The sequence below is a fragment of the Oryzias melastigma genome, linkage group LG15 (genome assembly GCF_002922805.2).
Source record: "Oryzias melastigma strain HK-1 linkage group LG15, ASM292280v2, whole genome shotgun sequence".
Lineage (NCBI taxonomy): Eukaryota > Metazoa > Chordata > Actinopteri > Beloniformes > Adrianichthyidae > Oryzias > Oryzias melastigma.
In genome coordinates, this window is record NC_050526.1 from 2,694,093 (window position 1) to 2,712,372 (window position 18,280).

General features: G+C 36.3%; 3 protein-coding genes across 3 annotated transcripts in view; 1 reads left to right on the forward strand and 2 right to left on the reverse strand.

Annotated features, from left to right (window-relative positions):
- The window catches only part of camkmt (calmodulin-lysine N-methyltransferase), a 152,509-nt gene extending 148,018 nt beyond the window's left edge, over window positions 1-4,491 (reverse strand). Inside the window, exons 1-3 of the mRNA XM_024297180.2 lie at window positions 4,161-4,491; window positions 2,457-2,635; window positions 1,867-1,931 (exon numbers count right to left, since the gene is read on the reverse strand). Of these exons, the coding sequence (XP_024152948.1) occupies window positions 1,867-1,931; window positions 2,457-2,635; window positions 4,161-4,289 (373 nt within the window). The 5' untranslated portion in view covers window positions 4,290-4,491. The remainder of the gene's footprint in view (window positions 1-1,866; window positions 1,932-2,456; window positions 2,636-4,160) is intronic.
- A 124-nt stretch (window positions 4,492-4,615) lies between these two features.
- On the forward strand, window positions 4,616-14,725 carry prepl (prolyl endopeptidase like). Its single transcript, XM_024297176.2, has 15 exons — window positions 4,616-4,934; window positions 5,458-5,580; window positions 6,461-6,527; window positions 6,645-6,804; window positions 6,890-6,972; window positions 7,042-7,168; window positions 7,235-7,451; window positions 8,620-8,811; window positions 8,917-9,129; window positions 9,358-9,533; window positions 10,301-10,517; window positions 10,596-10,736; window positions 10,919-11,045; window positions 12,622-12,710; window positions 14,566-14,725. Exons 1-15 carry the CDS (start codon window positions 4,800-4,802, stop codon window positions 14,632-14,634), a joined length of 2,136 nt encoding a protein of 711 aa, XP_024152944.1. The 5' UTR covers window positions 4,616-4,799; the 3' UTR covers window positions 14,635-14,725.
- slc3a1 (solute carrier family 3 member 1) overlaps window positions 14,715-18,280 on the reverse strand; it is a 13,162-nt gene continuing 9,596 nt past the window's right edge. The window contains exons 8-10 of the mRNA XM_024297179.2: window positions 15,836-16,018; window positions 15,628-15,753; window positions 14,715-15,218 (exon numbers count right to left, since the gene is read on the reverse strand). Coding sequence (XP_024152947.1) covers window positions 14,787-15,218; window positions 15,628-15,753; window positions 15,836-16,018 — 741 coding nt within the window. The 3' untranslated portion in view covers window positions 14,715-14,786. The remainder of the gene's footprint in view (window positions 15,219-15,627; window positions 15,754-15,835; window positions 16,019-18,280) is intronic.

Here is an 18,280-nt window from a genome sequence, read left to right on the forward strand (position 1 = left end):
TTTATCTGGTGTTTTTACGCTTTTATGTAACTTATTTATATGTTTTTACTCTTAAAGTTTATCTTTAACTGTTTTTTAATATCTCAACTGTTGTTTTTTATTGTTCTTTTAATGTACAGCGCCTTGTTTGGCCAATGGCCATCTGAAGGTGCTATATAAATAAATAAAACTTAAACTAAAACTTAAACTTAAACAAAGATTTGTTTTAGGCTATTTTAAAGTTTAGCTAATATTTCAGCAACATGCTAGCTTTTTTGTCTAATTTAGGATTTTTTCAGTTTTTTGGGCTACTTGGAAGTTTAGCAATTTTTTCAGCTACTTTCTAACTAGGCTTTTTTTTTAATTTAGGCGGTTTGGAGTTCAGCTAAAATTTAAGCAACATGCTAATACTTTTGGCTTATTTAGATTTTTTTTTTTTAGGATATCTTGAAGTTTATCTATTTTTTTCAGCTACGTCCTAGCTGTTTAGGCTAATTTAGGTTATTTGGAAGTTTTGGGGGGTTTTCAGTTACATTCCAACTATTTTGGCTAAATTATGCTTTATTTTAGTTTTTAGGCTTTTTGGAGGTTAGCTAATATTTCAGCAACATGCTAGCCCTTTTGGCTAAATTAGGCTTTTTAAGTTTTTTTATGCTATTTTGAAGTTAAGCTATTTCAGCTACATGCTAGCTATTAAGCCTACCCTATTTTTTAAGCTATTAAATTCAGCATCTTCAGCACTAGCATCAGTGGCCAGATTCCGCTTACAGCATTCACACTAGCACTAACACAGGGAATGCTGTGTCTAGTTTTTAGCTAGTTTAAAGCTAATGATAGTTAAGATGTGCGCTTTACATCCAGTTTGAGTCGACTAATTGGAGAAAATAATCAGTGATTAGTCGACTACTCATTTATGGCAGCACTAAAATATATTGACCTTTGTTCAGGTGGAGAAAGTTATTCTTCATTCATGCGATTCTGGAAGATTTTGTAATTTTTTCGACATTCCAATGTGCTTCTTTGAATCAGAAAGTCATTTTTACACCATATGAACGCAGCTTTTTTCTAAGTTCGTGTCTTTCCCTGAGGGACATCCACCCATTAGTGTGATCGGCACTAAAAAGTAAACATTTTTAAACAAAATGTACAAAATATGTCGCTTTAAAATGTACATAATAATTTTTAATCAAAATAAAGCACGTTTTTGTCCAGATTCTGAATCATTTCTTTCTCTAATGAGTTGGATTGCATCTGCTTCTGGTCCGACCCCTTTTTTGACCCACAAGTCCAGGTCACTCACTCCTGTACCAGATCAATTTTTCAATACATATCAGTGTCTTTTCTATCCCTAACTTGATTTCCTAGAAATAAAACCATATGAGCTCATAACAGTTTCTGACTTCCAAATCCATTAAAAGAATAAAGACGTGTTAAATGACGCTACTATTGTGCTATCTTGTGCACGTCTTTGTTTTGAGATTTCGCTCAACTCAAAACTGGTAAAAGACGTGAACCTGGTACTATGATCTCTAAACGACACGTGAAGAAGATGTTTGAACAAAGGAAGACCATCAACAGCTGCTGATTCCTCTCAGTCGCTTGACAACACTACAATTTAATTCATTAAAAGTAAAAATCAGCAACAAATTCATCTAATTAATGCCTTAATGTGTCTGTGTGTTGAGCAAAAAATAAATAAAAACAGGAAAAACTGTAGAACGTGTTCCTCTAAGCACAGCATCAACAATCAACAAAACTTAAACCGTTTCAAACCGATGCCAAGTACATAAAGACCAAAATAAAACTGGACAAAAATGAGATCAACTAACCAATTTGTGACACAATTAAAAAGCTGAAATAAAGGCATACAAGCAAATATATACTCACAGATATTGCCAGTGTTGTCAAAACTGTTGAGCACTTCATTAACTCTGACGGGCCCAAGGTTATCCCTAAAAGTCACAAAATATTTAAGAAGAGTTGTAGTTTGTGGGGAAAAACGTGGAACATTTAAACAATTAAAAATTAATTTACAATGAGTGGATGGGAATCAAATTAATTTAAAAATAAGTAATTTTTAAGCGCAAATAATTTATGTTTTCAACTTTTTTTTTGTGGACCCATTTTAAAAAAGAATTCAACAGGTTTTAATGTAAATCTACATTTTTAAAACTGTCTCAAAGTTTTATTTTTTCTTGGTTTTTCAATTTTTGTTAGCATTAAAATCCTAAAATTCCAACAGGAAAGTATTTATTTCTAATGTTTTATGACCCAACACTTTTTTAATGCTTATTGCTCCAACACAAGGTGATACTTAACATTACATTGTTTCAAACACAAGGTTGCTGGTTCAATCCCCAAATCTTTTAGCCCTAAATTCAAGAAGCACATCGATATCTCCATCGACCACAAAAGTGACCTTCATTCTGAGTGTAAAGCAGCGAGTTGCTCAGTGACTTCAAATCCAGGATGAATACCTCAGTAAGGCACTGTACTCGGGGAAGTGCACACTTCTGTACTCCACCCACTGGACATCCGAGGTATCACAGACATCTTTAGCCTCAAGTAGTTCCCTGCTGAAGAGGTCAAAGGTGGCGAACCTGCGCACAGACACCTGCTGGATCTCAGGGCTTTCTAACTGCTTCTGACGCAGAACCTGACGAAGAAACACAGGAGAAACCATCATCCTTCATTTGAAAATTAATTAATCTGCCAAAGTATTTTGATGCTGTTATGCTTCAGTATATCAAATAAAAATTACATTACAATGAGTCTTTGAATCTATTTATAATTGATTTATAAAAATGTGCATGAGGTAAATAGAGATTATAAGCCAGGAACATGTTAAATCAATACAAATTCTTTAAAATGTAATGTAAATGAAAAAAAAATTTGTAATAAAAAAAGCTGTCCACTATGGATATTCTAATCCATAATTTGTACAATAGAAATTTGGGGAGGAGTGAACCCTGAGGGAGCATTATTACAACTATTCATTAAGATATTTTTGTTTGTTTGTTTGTTTGTTTGTTTGTTTGTTGTCCATCAGATGATTCAGATCAGATTCAACATAATTGGATGTAAAAAGTTGTCCAGTTGTACTTTTTTAGATCATTTTTAGCAACTTAGGAGCACATTTTGGAGCTTTGATCTGTAGCTACAATAGAGATGGAGACTTAGACTCGACGTTTAAGAGAAATATTGATTTATAAACAGAACTTCAGCCGATAATTAAATTCTTTACTAAAATAAATTATAATTATAAATATTATTATTATTATTATACTTTTCATCTATTGACTAATTTATGTTTATATAGTATTATTTTTATGTGATGTATTGTTACTCAATTAAATAAAACTTAAAAAAACATAAAAAATAATCATTTATTTTGTATTTATTTGATATATATTCGATTTTTTAGCTTTATATAGAGATATTTTATTTCATCTTTTAAAGAAATATATTTTATTAAAAAAAACTATTCTATCCTATGATCAAAAATATATATCTTAAACCTCTGAACTGTATTTCTGATAGTTGGTGTGCAGGTTGCACAATTTGTATAGTTTTCTCTTACCTATTGTATTGTATATGTTTTAAATTAAGTTTTTTTAACCTAACTTTTTCTTTTCTTTTTTTTTTTTTAAACAAAGATGACATACACTAAATTGTACATTAATTGTTCAAAATAAACACCACAAACAAAATATAAAATTATATTAAATTGAGTCAAATGACATGTTTTTATTTCTTTTATGTTTGTACTGAAGGAAATAGACTGCATGTTAAATCTAATTTAGGCCAATAAATAATAAAATTTGGAGTTTTATTGTTAAATTTAGTTTTGTGAATATATTACTGTTTTGAAACTACTTTAAGATTTGGGTTTGAGACCTGTGAACAGTTGGTTTGCTTTTCATCCTTTTATCTGCTGTAAATCACTGTCAGATCTACAAAATAAAAGCCCTCTTTATATTACATTTCCATTGTAAATGCAGAAACACTACCTGCCTGCTGTTTTAAGTCAATTTAAGCAGTTTAATGACAATTTTTGACTAAATATTTTTCATTTGAACTGCAGGTTTTGCAGTTAAAGCAAAGACTTCAGACTCAGAATTACAAAGGGGGACATATGTGTGAGTATCTTCGATTAAAAAGAGACTGGATAAATACCACACCTGTCTGAGCAGCGTCCACCTGGCGCGGGCAACATCGTTAGCATCACAGGTTTCTGCATTCGTGTTTTTTCTCCTCAAAGGTGAAGCCGGCTTTCTCTTTTCTGCTGTTGCGGTACAATTCCTTTCCATCGTATGAAAACGCTCAAACGGAGATATGTCTATTACCAAATCCTAAACTACAGAGTCTTCACAGTTTTTACGTGATACAAAAATATATATATGTATTTTCAAACCGCAGGAACAACAAGTAAAAAATAGACTGCAGGTTCAGCTTCACCTGTTACACCCTCTTGGTACACGCTACTTCCGTACACTTTTACTTGTCCAGACATTTTAGTCGAATGCCGAGATTACCGCGTCAGATTTACAGTTTTATCGAATCGAGCGTAGGATGGGTGTTTGATTATTTTAGCCTAGCTCGGGCTGATTACGTCAGCCGGCAAGCTATGTGATTTGCGCACGTGCAGGGAAGTGGAGATTAGCTTAAAAAATAACGTTTTTTGTTAATTTAAGACTAAATGCTTATTGTACGGCAAAAATATAAACATATTAAAGCATGAAGACTAAATTATTTATATTTTTAAAGTGAAATAACATTTGTTAGAGACAGGCTTGCTATTGAAGCTAGTGAAGGCGGTGATGGGTTTGTTGTGTGTGCTGCTGGGCGGCTCGTCCGGTCGTTTATTTACACTTTCTTGGGGACAAATCGCTCAGTTTGCTGTTTATAGACACAAAATACGGATGATTGGGTTTGCTCAACGATTCTGCGCATCGGTTAGTGACATTTTATGTGTTCAACATGGTATGGTATTAGTATATTTAAGTGTACCATAGATATACTTAGTAAAAGTGAGACTTCGAGTTTATTTTTGTACACATATGCAAACTAAATGTTCCAATTTAGTCTAAAGAAATATCCACTTAGTAGCTATTCTTATATTTGTTACAATAAACTAACTCCAATTAATGTTTAGCTTGTTTAAAACTATTTTACTACAAAGGAATAAAACATTATCTGAATAATTTTATACTTATTGTAACTTTGATTCTGATTACTTTACATGGTTAGGGCATGTTTAGTGAAAATATATGTTTAGTATCTGTGATAAATTTACATTTTTCGATGTAAACATCAGAGTGAATAAACTCTTTTCTTTGTAGTTTGCTAATCATGCTGGTATTTATAGATTCATCTTGATAATCCTTCAGCAGAAAACATGCATCATAACAATAACTGCCATCATAGTTGAAGCTCAGAATTACTTTATTTTAATTTCCAAATTTGTTTACATTTTAGGAAACTTCATCAGGGGAATATTTCACTCCCAGCACGGAGAAATACAGAGACTTACAAGGTTTTTTTGTCAAAAGACTGAAGGAAACGTACCACCGATTTTCCAACATACCAGATTTTTCAGTGGTAAGACCGACTGTTTATTCTAGATCTAAACCACATTCTTGTTTATTTAGAAAACGTTATTTAAATATTTTTGTTCTAATTAAAGAAAATGCAACATAAATGATGAATTATTAGTCTGTTGCACATTTAAAATTAGTTTTTCATACCAATTTCCTGTTGGGAAAGACTATAAAATTCACCTCTATTATGTAAAAATTGGTTTACTTTATTTTTGAAATCACTAATAAATTTCAAAAGCTCCACTCCAACTATCTATTGATCTATTTTAAAAGTGTGATCAGTTGTCTTTTAATATTGTTATTAGCCTAAATTAATACTTTTTGTACATTAAGTACTTAACTTAGACCAAAAATCAAACTTAAAAACAAAAAAAGAAGAGAAATTGTTGCCATATTAACAATTTTGGTGTTTATTTCCACTTCCTGGTGCCCTTCTAAGATCTTGTTTCTAAACCTTTTTACATTAAGCGTTGAGCGTAATTAAAACACAATTTTTCACAAATCTTTAATAGATCTATGGGTTAAAAACCTTCTCCAATCATTTTTTAATCTATCTTTAAAGTCTTCCTAGTTATGTTTTAATTATTATTATGCTTTAATTAGCTCAACATAGTTTCTGCAGAGCAACAGGAGTTCATCATTTCCCATCATCCCATTTTTTAACGTTCTCTCGATAGCTTCCAGCCCCTCCAAGCTAAGATTAGCGATGCAACAAAAATGTCGATTAGTCATATGGTAACCAGATGTCAGCTCAGACAAATCTTAATTTTCTTTATATTTTTAATAGGAAAAATGCTACAAGAACATGTTAAAAACACAATTTTCATTTAAATTAGCAAAACTCATATTTTCGTTTTTGAATGTTGTTTCTCTTGTTCCAGATCTGTGGACACAATTATGACTATTTCACCCAGAATGATGGCATCCACAGAATACTAAAGAAAGGCCGTAAGCAGGAAATATAACTTTATTATTGCAGCAGGACATTTGCAATGAAATATCAAGATCCATTCCTAATTTTGTAGTTATTTATGTCACACATACGCTGTTTATACTTGTTTATAGGTAAGCCCGTTTCAGAGCGACTTCTGGATATAGAGGAAACGTTAGGAGAAGATGAGACGCAAAGGCGGCGGTTTCAGTGGACGGTGCAGAGGATGCGTCTGTCCCCACGGGAAAAGCATCTTGCAGCATCACTGACATGCAGCCGAGGGAATAATATGAGGTTTCCAAACGTTAAGTTTTTTACATTTAAGGATAGTTGTATGTCTTCAGTTATCAAGTAAATGATTGATTGTCATTGATACCAGGTTTGTAGTTGTGAGACTTGAAGGAAGGAATCCTCCGAGTACCCAGCATGTCGTAGCCACTCTAGAAAGAGTTTTCAGTTTTGGTTAGTATTTTAAAAATATTATGCATTTTCAAAAATTGATTTATTGGATTTAATCGAGTTTTCTTTCAGAGTGGGCCACAGACGACGTCCTGTTTTACACGACCTTAGAAGGCCTGCGTTCCAGAGCCGTGTTCCGTTTGGACGTGACGTCCAGCAGAAACAGGATAACCTGTGTGTACGAGGAAGCCGACCCCGAGTACGTATGATTTAAACCCTGTTTTTATTCCAACAATGTTTCATTGAAACTCCAATTTTCCCCCAGTATGTTTGTTGAAGTTGCTCTGTCGAGAGACCGCCAAATCCTGAGCATAAACTGCAGCAGCAGCAGCAAGTCGGAGGTGCTTCTATGTGACGTGAAAAATTCCCGGTTAGAGCCTGTAGTTGTTCAACCTCGCCAGCGGGACCTGCTGTTCTTCCTGGAGCACTGGAAAAGACGGCTCATCATACTGGCTAACACCGGACCGGGACAAGAATATCAGGTATATGAGGGTTTAGAGCAGAGGTGTCAAACTCAATCGCACAAGGGGCCAAAATCCAAAAGACACCTTAGGTCACGGGCCGAACTGGATGAACATTTATTGAAAACACAAAAAGTTAATTTTTTAAACTTTAAAACCGTAACTTATTAACATAATTAAGAACTAGATATATAGCATTACCTGTGAGAGTGCTAGTGTGAATGCTGGAAGCTGAATTTGGCTGTTGAAGATGTTAGTGCAAATAGCTGAAGATGCTAATATTGATAGCTTAAAAAGTTGAAGCTATTAGCTGAAAACACTGAAGCTGATAGCCAGCTAAAATATTAGCTAAATGTCAAATTAGCCTAAAAAACAAAACAAAAAAAACAGCCAGAATGTGGCTGAAAAAAATAACAAAACTTCAAAATAGCTTAAAAACAACCAAAAAAAGTATAGGTTAGCCAAAACAACTAGTATGCAGTTAAAAGAAGTACGTTACCCAAAACAGCTAGCATGTAGCTGAAAGAAAAAAAACGGGAAAAAAAGTCTAAATTAGCCAAAAGTGTTAGCATGTTGCTGAAATATTAAATAAACTTCAAAACACCCCAAAAAATTAAAAAAAAAAAATTGCCAAAACAGATAGAATGTAGCTGAAAAAAAGCTAAACTTCAAAATAGCCTAAAAACAAACAAAAAAAAAAAACAATTTGTTAGCTAAAACAGCTAGCATGTAGCTGAAATATTAGCTATGGTCCAAAATAGCCTAAAAAATCCTAGTAAATGCTAAAATAGTCCAAAAAGCTAACAGAATGCCAATTTTTAAAACTTTAAAACCACAACTTTTTAGCATAATTATGAATAATAAAAAGGCAGGAATATTATTCCAGAATAAATCAACTTAAACCTTAAATAACTTTTAAAATGTTACTCCTCATAAAAAAATATTTAGTCAAAGCTCGCTCACTTTGATACATGTGGTTTAGAGTATATTCCATCAAAATAAAACTAGTTTCAACTTTTTTTCCCCCAAAATATTGAAAATTAACATAAATATTTTAGGAACAAATGTATTTTTCTTTTTCCTTTACCTATTTTACAACATTTAAGCAAAAGTAGAGAATATACATGTCTCATAAAATATCACATTTCCCTCTTTTTGCTTTATTTTGGCTCTTATTTTACATGAGTAGGTGTTGCAGGCTCCTGTGTCGGAGCCCTCCATGCCCTCCTGGGTGCCTCTATTCGTCCCCGACCCGGGTACTGTCATCAAAGACATGGAAGTGATTGGAGACCACTGTGTGCTGATTGCAGCAGCACCAACCAATGAGCTCATTCTGATTGTGGTCCCACTGACTCATCCTAAAGAAGCTTATGTCGTACAGGTCAGTAATTATAAACTTTAGGAAAAAATGAGTCTTAATTTTCTGTCTTTATGCTGCTTAATATATTGTTTTATTTGTAATATTTTACTTTTTTTTCATGTTTAGCTCCCCTCCTGGGTTTGTTCCATTGAAACTAAGAAAGCTGGCTTGGCGTACGAACAACAAAACGTTTTGGAGTTCCTCATTTCATCTCCGGTTCATCCTCCAGTGTCCTACCGTCTGCATCCTGACAAAAAGCTTCTTCTGTCTGGCAGGGATGACTCCAGAACAAAGAAACAAGACAAATATTTCACCACTCGTCTGGAGGCCTGCAGCCGAGTAAGTTCAAATAAAGTATCTTTTTCCCAATTGATACAAACCAGAGAAGACCCAGGACATGCTGCAGAGACTACATCTCTCGGCTGGCCTGGGAACGCCTCGGGGTCCCCCCAGAGGAGCTGGAGGAAGTCTAAGCATCTTTGCTGCCTTTGCGACCCAGTCCCGAATGAGCGGAAGAAGATGGATGGCATCAGTTTCTTAAAATAAACTATTTTCTATGTCTTGTAGGATGGCACATTGGTACCAGTGACACTGCTTCATACTGTACCAGTAAAGAGTTTAAGAAACGCTCCGTTGCTGGTTCATGTCTACGGAGCTTACGGTCGAGATCTGAACATGGACTTCTGTCCAGAAAAAAGGCTGCTTTTGGATCACGGCTGGGCTTTGGCCTACTGCCACATCAGGTAGTGCGCCGCTTTCTCAAAGTATTTGATGAACTACTAATGGTATTTCCTGGTAATTAGTATGTAATGATTCGGTCAAGCCACAATTGGATTCAGTTTTAAAATCACGATTTTTATTTTTTTTCCTTTTTTTTTCTCAGCACTGTGAATTAAAGGTAGTTTAAGGCCACGCTCACAGCACACTCACACTCACAGCAAGCCTGCATGGAGAAATGTCATCTGCTCTGCATTTCTAAACTTAGGCACAGGCTGAGACAAACCGATTCTTTCATTTTTCGCAATGATGGTCATGTTGACGAGTTTGAATGTATATATATATTTTTTTTACCAATTTACAAAAAAAAAATCATTACATGAATAACTGATAACAATTCATTTCCATCATTATTTTTATTCCATTTTTAGATTTCTATCATAGCACATAGCTTATGACTTTTAGCTTCATCATTACACCTATAAACTTTTTCCGTTTGCTCCTGATTTGTATGAAGATATACCAAGAAATGTCATTTTAAGCTAAATTTTCTTTATATATATCCTCCATCGTGAGGGAAATACTAGAAGAACATGTTAAAAAAGAGTATTTAGAGTGGGTCTTCAACCTTTAACACGATAATTCCAGCAGAGTTTGAAGGAGAAAAGCGGCAGGAGCCGCTTTTCTCCTTCAAACTCTGCTGGAATTATCGTGTTAACAATTAAAAAATTACAGTAAGTCAAAGAGTTTAAGGGCTAAGAATGCAACACTGATTGTCTATCATGTATTCTAGAGGTGGAGGTGAGCGTGGCCTCTCCTGGCATAGACAGGCGTGCGTGGAGGGGAAGCTGAAGGCGGTGGAGGATCTCCACGCCTGTCTGCATCACCTGTTCTCCTCGGGGGTCTCTGCTCCTTCACTTACAGCCCTCACAGCCCACAGTGCTGGAGCCGTGCCGGTGGGAGCGCTGTGCAACAGAGACCCACACATGGTGCAGGCTGTCCTGCTGCAGGTAAGCTTCTCGATAACATAATCTCATAAAAGTTGTCCATTTTTGAAAACATTTAAGAGATATATTTCTGTTTTTTAGGCTCCTTTTCTGGACGTTTTAGGTTCTATGGAGAATCTTGAATTGTCTCTGACATTAGATGATAGAGATGAATGGGGGGACGCAGTGAGACACAGACAAGTCCTCGCTTCCTATTGTCCTCTTAATAATATTATTACTCAGGTTTGTGCACAAAAAATACCTTTTTTTGTTATGAAGTAGCTTGTAGTGCCAGATCATACATCAGACTCATCTAGTAAGATCATTTGAAAAGCTAAATTGCTTTACAACAAATGGTTTGGGGCATTTTTATCTACTTTTGATTCTATTTTTGAATACTTAATGTGTTTTTTTTATTGTGACAGCGTTACCCATCCATGCTGCTAACAGCTTACAGTGGAGATCCCAGGATTCCTCTTGCTGGTGTCCTCAAATACACACATCTCTTGAAGAAAGCCGTACACACACACATGAGCAGCAAACCAAAGCCAGGTACGTCCACGCTCCACATTGTGTCGACTTTTCAGGACACTTTTGCCTCGTTTCCACTGATTGGACTGGACGGGTCCTCTCCTGGCCGGTTTGGAACAGTCGGGGCAATTCAAGCAAGTGTTGGACCATCAGAGCTCAAGTAGACCAATCTGTGCAACTATAGTAACAACAACAACAACAATGGAGGTCGTGTGTCAGCTCCTTTTTTCATATTTGAATTCTGGTATTTCATAAATGCAAAGAATTTAATAATATTTCTACCCCACCCTTTACCCTCCCTCCTCCCCCTGTTAGCACATACATCCCATGAATTCTTATAAAAGAAACTTGAAACTATACAATAAATAAAAAACAAATAATGATAATAAAATGAATGTAAAAATAACAAATAAGTAGGTATGGTTATCTAAAAGCAGAATTAAAGAGGTCTCTCTAAATAGAAAAATGGAATGGACCAGTTGGGGCGGAGCTACTGTCATCACATGATGAAATCCATTGATTGGTGGAAGAATATTACATCCGAAAGTGTTCAACCAACGTTTCCAAACATTCAGTTGTTGTCTTTGAGTCAGTTAAGGGCGGGATTAGAGCAACCCCGCCCCTCTTTCCTAGTGTATTCTCTACATCATAAATACTTTTTCAATTATTGAATGAAGAAATACTCAGAAATTCTATTTTAAGGTCAATTTTCCATATATTTGTCCTCCATCATGAGGAAAATATCACAAGTGGGTCTTTAATCTGGTTGATTTAGATGCACATGTGCCTCAGCTGTAAGAACCCATCACCTGCTGAGAACATCAGGTCCGTCCAGAACCGTGCCCGTTCTCCAGACAGCATTTTACACCCAAGTGTTGAACTCCTGCTGGATCCTCCAGCTCAGCGCGGCGTTCACGCTCCATTCTGGATGTGCAGAGGCTTTAGTAGTACCGGGTCAGCTCCCCATAGTGGTGTCGGTGTGCACGTCAGGAGAGGCAGCGCTAACAGATGCACCAGAACTATAGCATAGGTCACCTTATGGTAAAGCCCGTGTGCGTCGGAGCGTCTGCTAATCGCTCCCTCAGGCCTTTTCCCACCCTCTCTTATAATCTTCCTTCAGCACTTCGGAGGTGCTCCTCATTTACACTCCTCGCTCCCTCTGCTTCCCCTCTCCCTGTTTTGAATACACACATTATCTCCGCGCTTCACAGTCTCTCGCCTCTGTTGTTCATTACACTCTCCGGCGTCGGAGTGCGCAGAACTCTCCGGATCTGTCTCCCTCCATTCTCCAGAGTCTCGATAAAGTGCTGATGGCAGAGACTCATCCAGCTGGGTGGGCAGGTCCATTAGCATGGTAAAAAGATAGTGTATCAGAGCAGGAGATTAGACACACAGACTGGGACCTGTCAAGGTCAAGACCGCTCTTGTGAAACAGTCGGAGCCGTGGAGACGAGGGTTTGAGCGAGTGCCGTATCAGATAGGGGAATTAAGGGAAGGGAGACTAAAGCCGAGTCGGCTAAAAGGAGATTTTGTGTGTCGACTAAAGGAGGAACAGTCAAAGTGTTTAAACGAAATCTCCTTTATGTTCGTCTCTTAGAACGTGAACCTGCACCAAACATCGTTTTAAATATCCAACCAGGAGCAAATCACCTCGGACCAGAAGATTACGAGCAGATGCTGACGGAGGTAAGAAGTCCTCAAGGCTGTAAACACTGGAGATAAGTGAGTGTTATGCAGCAGTAACCCCTTGACTTTGAAGTTTGAAAATGAAAGTAAGTTTAGTGCAGTTCACCAAGTAACCACTAGGGGCTGGTTTAGCAAGTCAATCAATCCATATTCAAAACTATCTCTGAGTCTAAGGCTGCTGGGGCCTATCCCAGCTACTGTTGGATAGGAGGGGTACACAGATACACATAACCACACATATCATAATAAGGGACGATTTAGATAATTATTATTTAATTATTTAAAGTCATTACATGTATTAAAATTGATGCTCTTAAACTATTAACTTTTCCGCTTTATTGTGTTTACTACATATTAGAGCTGCCACGATTAGTCGACTATTGAATTAGTCGATTAGTCGTTACTTTATATTGTATAGAGTCACAGTGTAGTAAAGTTGTAAGTTATAATGGGATTATGCTAGCTTTTTGGACTATTTTGGCATTTATTGAGGTTTTTAGGCTATATAGGAGTTTAGCTAATATTTCAGCTACATGTTAGCTGTTTTGGCTAATTTGGGATTTTTTTTGTTTTAATTTTTTAGGCTTATTTGGAGTTTAGCTAATATTTCAGACAATGCTAGCTATTTTGGCTAATTTAGACTTTTGGGGGGTTTTTAGGCTATTTTAGAGTTTGACTAATATTTAAACTGCATGTTAGCTGTTTTGGCTAATTTGGGATTTTTTCTTTTTTTTGGTTAAATTGGAGTTTAGCTAATATTTCATCTACAGGCTAGCTATTTTGGCTGATTTGGGATTTTTTAAATAGTTTTTCAGACTATGTTGGAGTTTAACTAATATTTTAGCTGTATGTTAGCTATTTTGGCTAATTTATTTTTATTTTATTTATTTTTGTTTTTCTAGGCTAATTTGGAGTTTAGCTAATATTTCAGCTGCACCCTAGCTGTTTTGGCTAATTTGGGCTTTTTTTCCTCTTTTTATTTTTTGGCCAACTTGGCATCTAACTAATATTTTAGCTTGCTATCAACTTCAGCGATTTCGGCTATCAACACTAGCATCTTTTTTGTTGCTGTTTTGGTTAACTTAGACTTTCTTTATATTTTTCTAGGCTATTTTGGAGTTTAGCTAATATTTCAGCTACATGCTAACTGTTTTTTAGGCCAATTTGGCATTTACCACATTTTTTGGTTGGCTATTGGATTTAGCGTTTTTTTTAGCTATTAGCTTCAGTGATTACAGCATTACAGCATTCACACTAGCATTATCACAGGTAATGCTATATATCTAGTTTTAGTTTAAAGCTAATGATGGTTAAGATGTGTGCTTTACATGCAGTTTCCTCATGACCCGATTAGTCGACTAATTGGAAAAAATAATCTTTTAAAATAATCATTTGTGGCAGCACTAGTAAGTATCTATAACACAGAGAACAGAACGTTGGCCTGTTCTGTTTAATTTACTTAAACACCACATCATTTGTAATGATAGAAGGAACTAATTATCACCAACAGAGCTGTAGTCTCACATTGATGGACAGATCTTCAGCTTTACGATTTAGACGCAATTGAAGGTTAAAGAAAATGTCGTTCTCTACTAAAACACCAGTGGAAGGGGAGGTATTTTGATACCTTTGTGAAAACATTATTTTAGTTGAAAGTGGCTTTGAGAGTTTGTAAAAAATCTAAATAGTTGCAAATAGTTTCAAAATAAAAGTAGCAATTCATTAAATAAAATCATAAAGAACACTTTTTCTTCCAGTTGAGTGAGTATGTTTGGTTTAATGCATCACATCTGATAGATTTAAGTCCACGTCTCTGATGTTTCTTCTTTGTTTTTTTTCTTTTATTTCTGCACAGGAAGCGCTCAAGCTTGCGTTTCTGTACACAGAATTAGGCTTGGATCGACCACACAAAAGGAAGAGATGACGCCGGCTGTAAAATCCATCATTTCAACCAAAAGAAAACACGATTCATCAGAAAATAAATCTGATAAAATAAAGATGACATCAGCAGGAAATGCTTGAGCAACTTTATTCATCGTTGTGGATCTGAATCATGTTTGAGAATAACTAATTATTTTAGCATTTATAAAGAACGCCAACCGTCTCCAGCAAGCAGGCTTTCTCAGAGACGTAGCATTCCGAGGAGTGGCTGGGATGAAAGCGAGTGTAGGTGGAGTACCGGATCACCAAACCCTCTCCGGGTTCTGTCGGGACGCCGGACTTCTGAAAGACTTTCCCGCTGTTGGCGGGGTTGGTGCTCATCAGCACCTGCAGCTGGTCCGGCAGGTCCTGGACGGAGGAGAAGTCCGTCGTGGAGGCTTGTTTGCCAAAGTTCAGCACCATGAGGTACGCCTCTTTCAGACCGTCCAGCTCTCGCAGGTACGAGAAGACGTCGGCGTTGGCTCGGACGTAGCAGAACCAGCCGCGTAAGAAGGGGAGCTCCGACTGCCGCAGGCTGTTCAGGAAGTTGTACTGAAACATCGTGGATCCTTCGCTGTCCTTCTGGACCTGGAGGGAAAGGAGATTTGATCCACAGAAGGCGAATCAAGGGCGGAGCTACTCAGCTCCTAAAGCCACGCCCCCTTTAGAGGAAATTTGGGAACCAGAGGCTTTAGATCAACATGAAAAAATGGCATTTAGGTTGTGGAATTTTGGTTAAAAACTTCATAATCATAATTAAAACACTACTGGGAATGCTTTTTTTCTTATTTTGAAAAAAAAATTACATTTTTATACATTTGCATTTTTGTGCCAAAAAAAGTCAAAATTTATTATTAAAAAAAGAAGGTCATGACTGCAAATCCACATTTTTTTAAAGTAAGACTATGCAGCTCCTTCTAGGTTTTGATCAAACGAGCCGAAATGACTCTTTAAGGTACCGACCGCTGTCATAGCGGGACTTCAAACGGCTGCTCACCTCCACATTGACACTTTTGTAATCTGGATGTACAGGAAGCCACGTGACGTTGGTCTGATTATTGAAGCCTGCATTCATGTCACCGTTCCACTGCATGGGGGAGCGCTGCGGGTCCCGACTGTTACTCTGCACAGGGAGCACAGCTTTCACCCACATCGTCCGTTTAGATGTTCTGAAGAGTTTTTCAAAATAAAACCAAAATACTGACCAGGTTGTATTTACCAAAGGGGTCCTGGACCTGGTCTGCTGTGATGTTGATGTTCTCCATGCCGATCTCTTCCCCGTAATAGGTGGTGGGGGTGCCGGGGAGGGTCAGCAGCAGCATGTTGATGACGCGCACGTACGTCTTACCAACACTGGACGCAATTCTGCTTTTGTCATGATTCCCCACCTTAATGAGACAGGAATCATGTTTTCAACCAGGAAAGAAGAAGCTTAAAGACCAATAAAAATGTGTTTTTACATGTTTTTGTAGCATTTTTCCTCATTATTGAGGACATGTGTAAAAAAAAAAATAAAGTTTTAAAATCCACTTCTGAGATTTTCTTTATTGAAATCATAAATTGGGAGCAGACGAAAGCTTGAAAAAGCTTGTTGTTGTTGCGTACTATGTAGAGAAAATACACTCCCCACTCCGATTTGTGTGTAAATTAGAATTTGTGCGTGTGTATTCTTGATTTGTAACTCAATATATTTTCCGCAAAGGTACAAAAATTACAAAATTTAAAAAAATACAATGTACACATGAACAAATTAAAACTAATTACACACGCAAATCTTTAAAAAATACACACAAATCACTTACACATAACCTCAGTTATCATTTTTGTGCGTTACTTTGAATTTGTGCGTGCGTATTCTTGATTTGTAACTCATAAAATAAATTATGTGCAAAGGTACAAAATTACAACATAAAATAATACAATTTAAACATGCACAAATTCAAATTACAACAGCTTGAAACTAATTACATACACAAATCTTTGAAAATTACACACAAATAGCTTGTTTCGCACACACAAAACCTCTTAAAACCCTCATAAAGAGTCACACATCAAATTTGTAACTGAGGTTTTGTGTTTACGTAATACAGGATTTGTGTTTAATTTTTAAAAGTTTGCATGTGTAATTAGTTTCAAGATGTAATTTTAATTCATGCATGTGTAAATTTTGTGTATTTTGCATTTTTCTGAACTTTGTAATTTTATAATGCAATGAAATATAATGTATTATATGATTTTCAAATCAAGAATACGCACACACAAACCTAAAAACTGTACATCTGCTCGCCGTTTTTGTTGCACCGCTAATCTTAGCTTGGAGTTGTGAGGGGCTGGAAGCTAGCAAGAAGGTGTAAACAGGGGCATGATGGGAAATGAGTGCAGGCTCACTCCGCACCAACGGTCCCGCCCACAAATCAGAAGCGAATTTCTGATGAACTACTGCAGAAACTATGTCCTAAAAAGCAATATTTTTTTTTATTTTAGCTAAAAACAGTTTAATCATTGTTAAAAAAATCACTGGGAAGGATTTTAAAATAGATCAAAAGAGACCGCTATGTCATTAGTGTAGTCCAAACTTGTCTTAAAAACATGTTGAGTATCACTCAGTCCATGTTTCTGTCCTGTAGTTCATCATCCTTCCACTAGGGGCAGTGGAAGCGCTCATTTCAAAATGGCTGCTTCCATGAAATGTCAAAGCCACTTTTGGCGGGAAAAAGTTAAGCTAATTTTCAAAACTTAATGTTGAGACTGACTCATGAGTTGTTATTTATTTTTTTAAATGACCACTTGCTGTATTGAAATGATACAAAATTAATTAAAATTGATTCTTTATAATGCAGTAACAACATGTTTAAAATGTGTAGATTAACTTTGAATTAGTGTGGGTCTTTAAAGGTCTATTCATTTGTAGGTTCTTTCACAATGAAAGTAAACACATTTTTACAAAATAGAAGGGAATTTTGTCGGTATCACGGATCAGGAGCAGATGAAAACCTGCAGTTTCAAAAAGCTCAGGTTTGTGGTGCAGCAGCAGCCACGGGCGGACCGAAGTCTCCCTGCTCCACTACAATTCTGAGACATCCACTTGCAGATAAATAGATCCGTTCACGTCTTTGTCTGAACTGGTATCTGGCTCCAAAATGTACGGTTAGATAGCTCAGACAAAATTCAACGTTTTTTGTTTTGTTTTCTAAGAGAATCTGGCTACAGAGAAAAAATATGGCGCCCCAAAATCAATAACCGGAAGCCCCTCCCCCTGCCGGAGCCGGCCGCAATAAAAGCTTCGTTTTAAGGTTTTGATCTTTTATTTCCCGTTTCTTCTCTCTTTTATTGACCTTTTTTTTAACTTTTTTTACTGTGACAGAGAAAAAAACAGCCTTTCGCGGCTTTTTAAACCTTTTTTCCCTTTTTTCCCTTTTGAAGCTCATTTTCCACACTAAACTGCTAGACAGTTACAGTTTATTCAGAAGCATAAAAGCTGATGGTTCTGAAAGGTTTTTAAAATATATTTTTGAGCGGGTTTCTTAAAGTTTAGGAAATTTCCGCTTATGCAGACGGCTAAAGTTACGATTTCCGCTTGTGGCTACAGATTGATTCTGGCGCCATCTTGCGAGTGACCAGAGGCCCTTTTTTTTTTTTTTTTTTTTTTT

Bases quoted from the DNA above. Each gene is read 5' to 3' on its own strand.
- prepl (XM_024297176.2), top strand. From the start codon at position 4,800: ATGGGTTTGTTGTGTGTGCTGCTGGGCGGCTCGTCCGGTCGTTTATTT. The intron at 9,534-10,300 runs GTAGTGCGCCGC...CATGTATTCTAG, and splicing joins TTGGCCTACTGCCACATCAG to AGGTGGAGGTGAGCGTGGCC. The intron at 12,711-14,565 runs GTAAGAAGTCCT...ATTTCTGCACAG, and splicing joins ACGAGCAGATGCTGACGGAG to GAAGCGCTCAAGCTTGCGTT.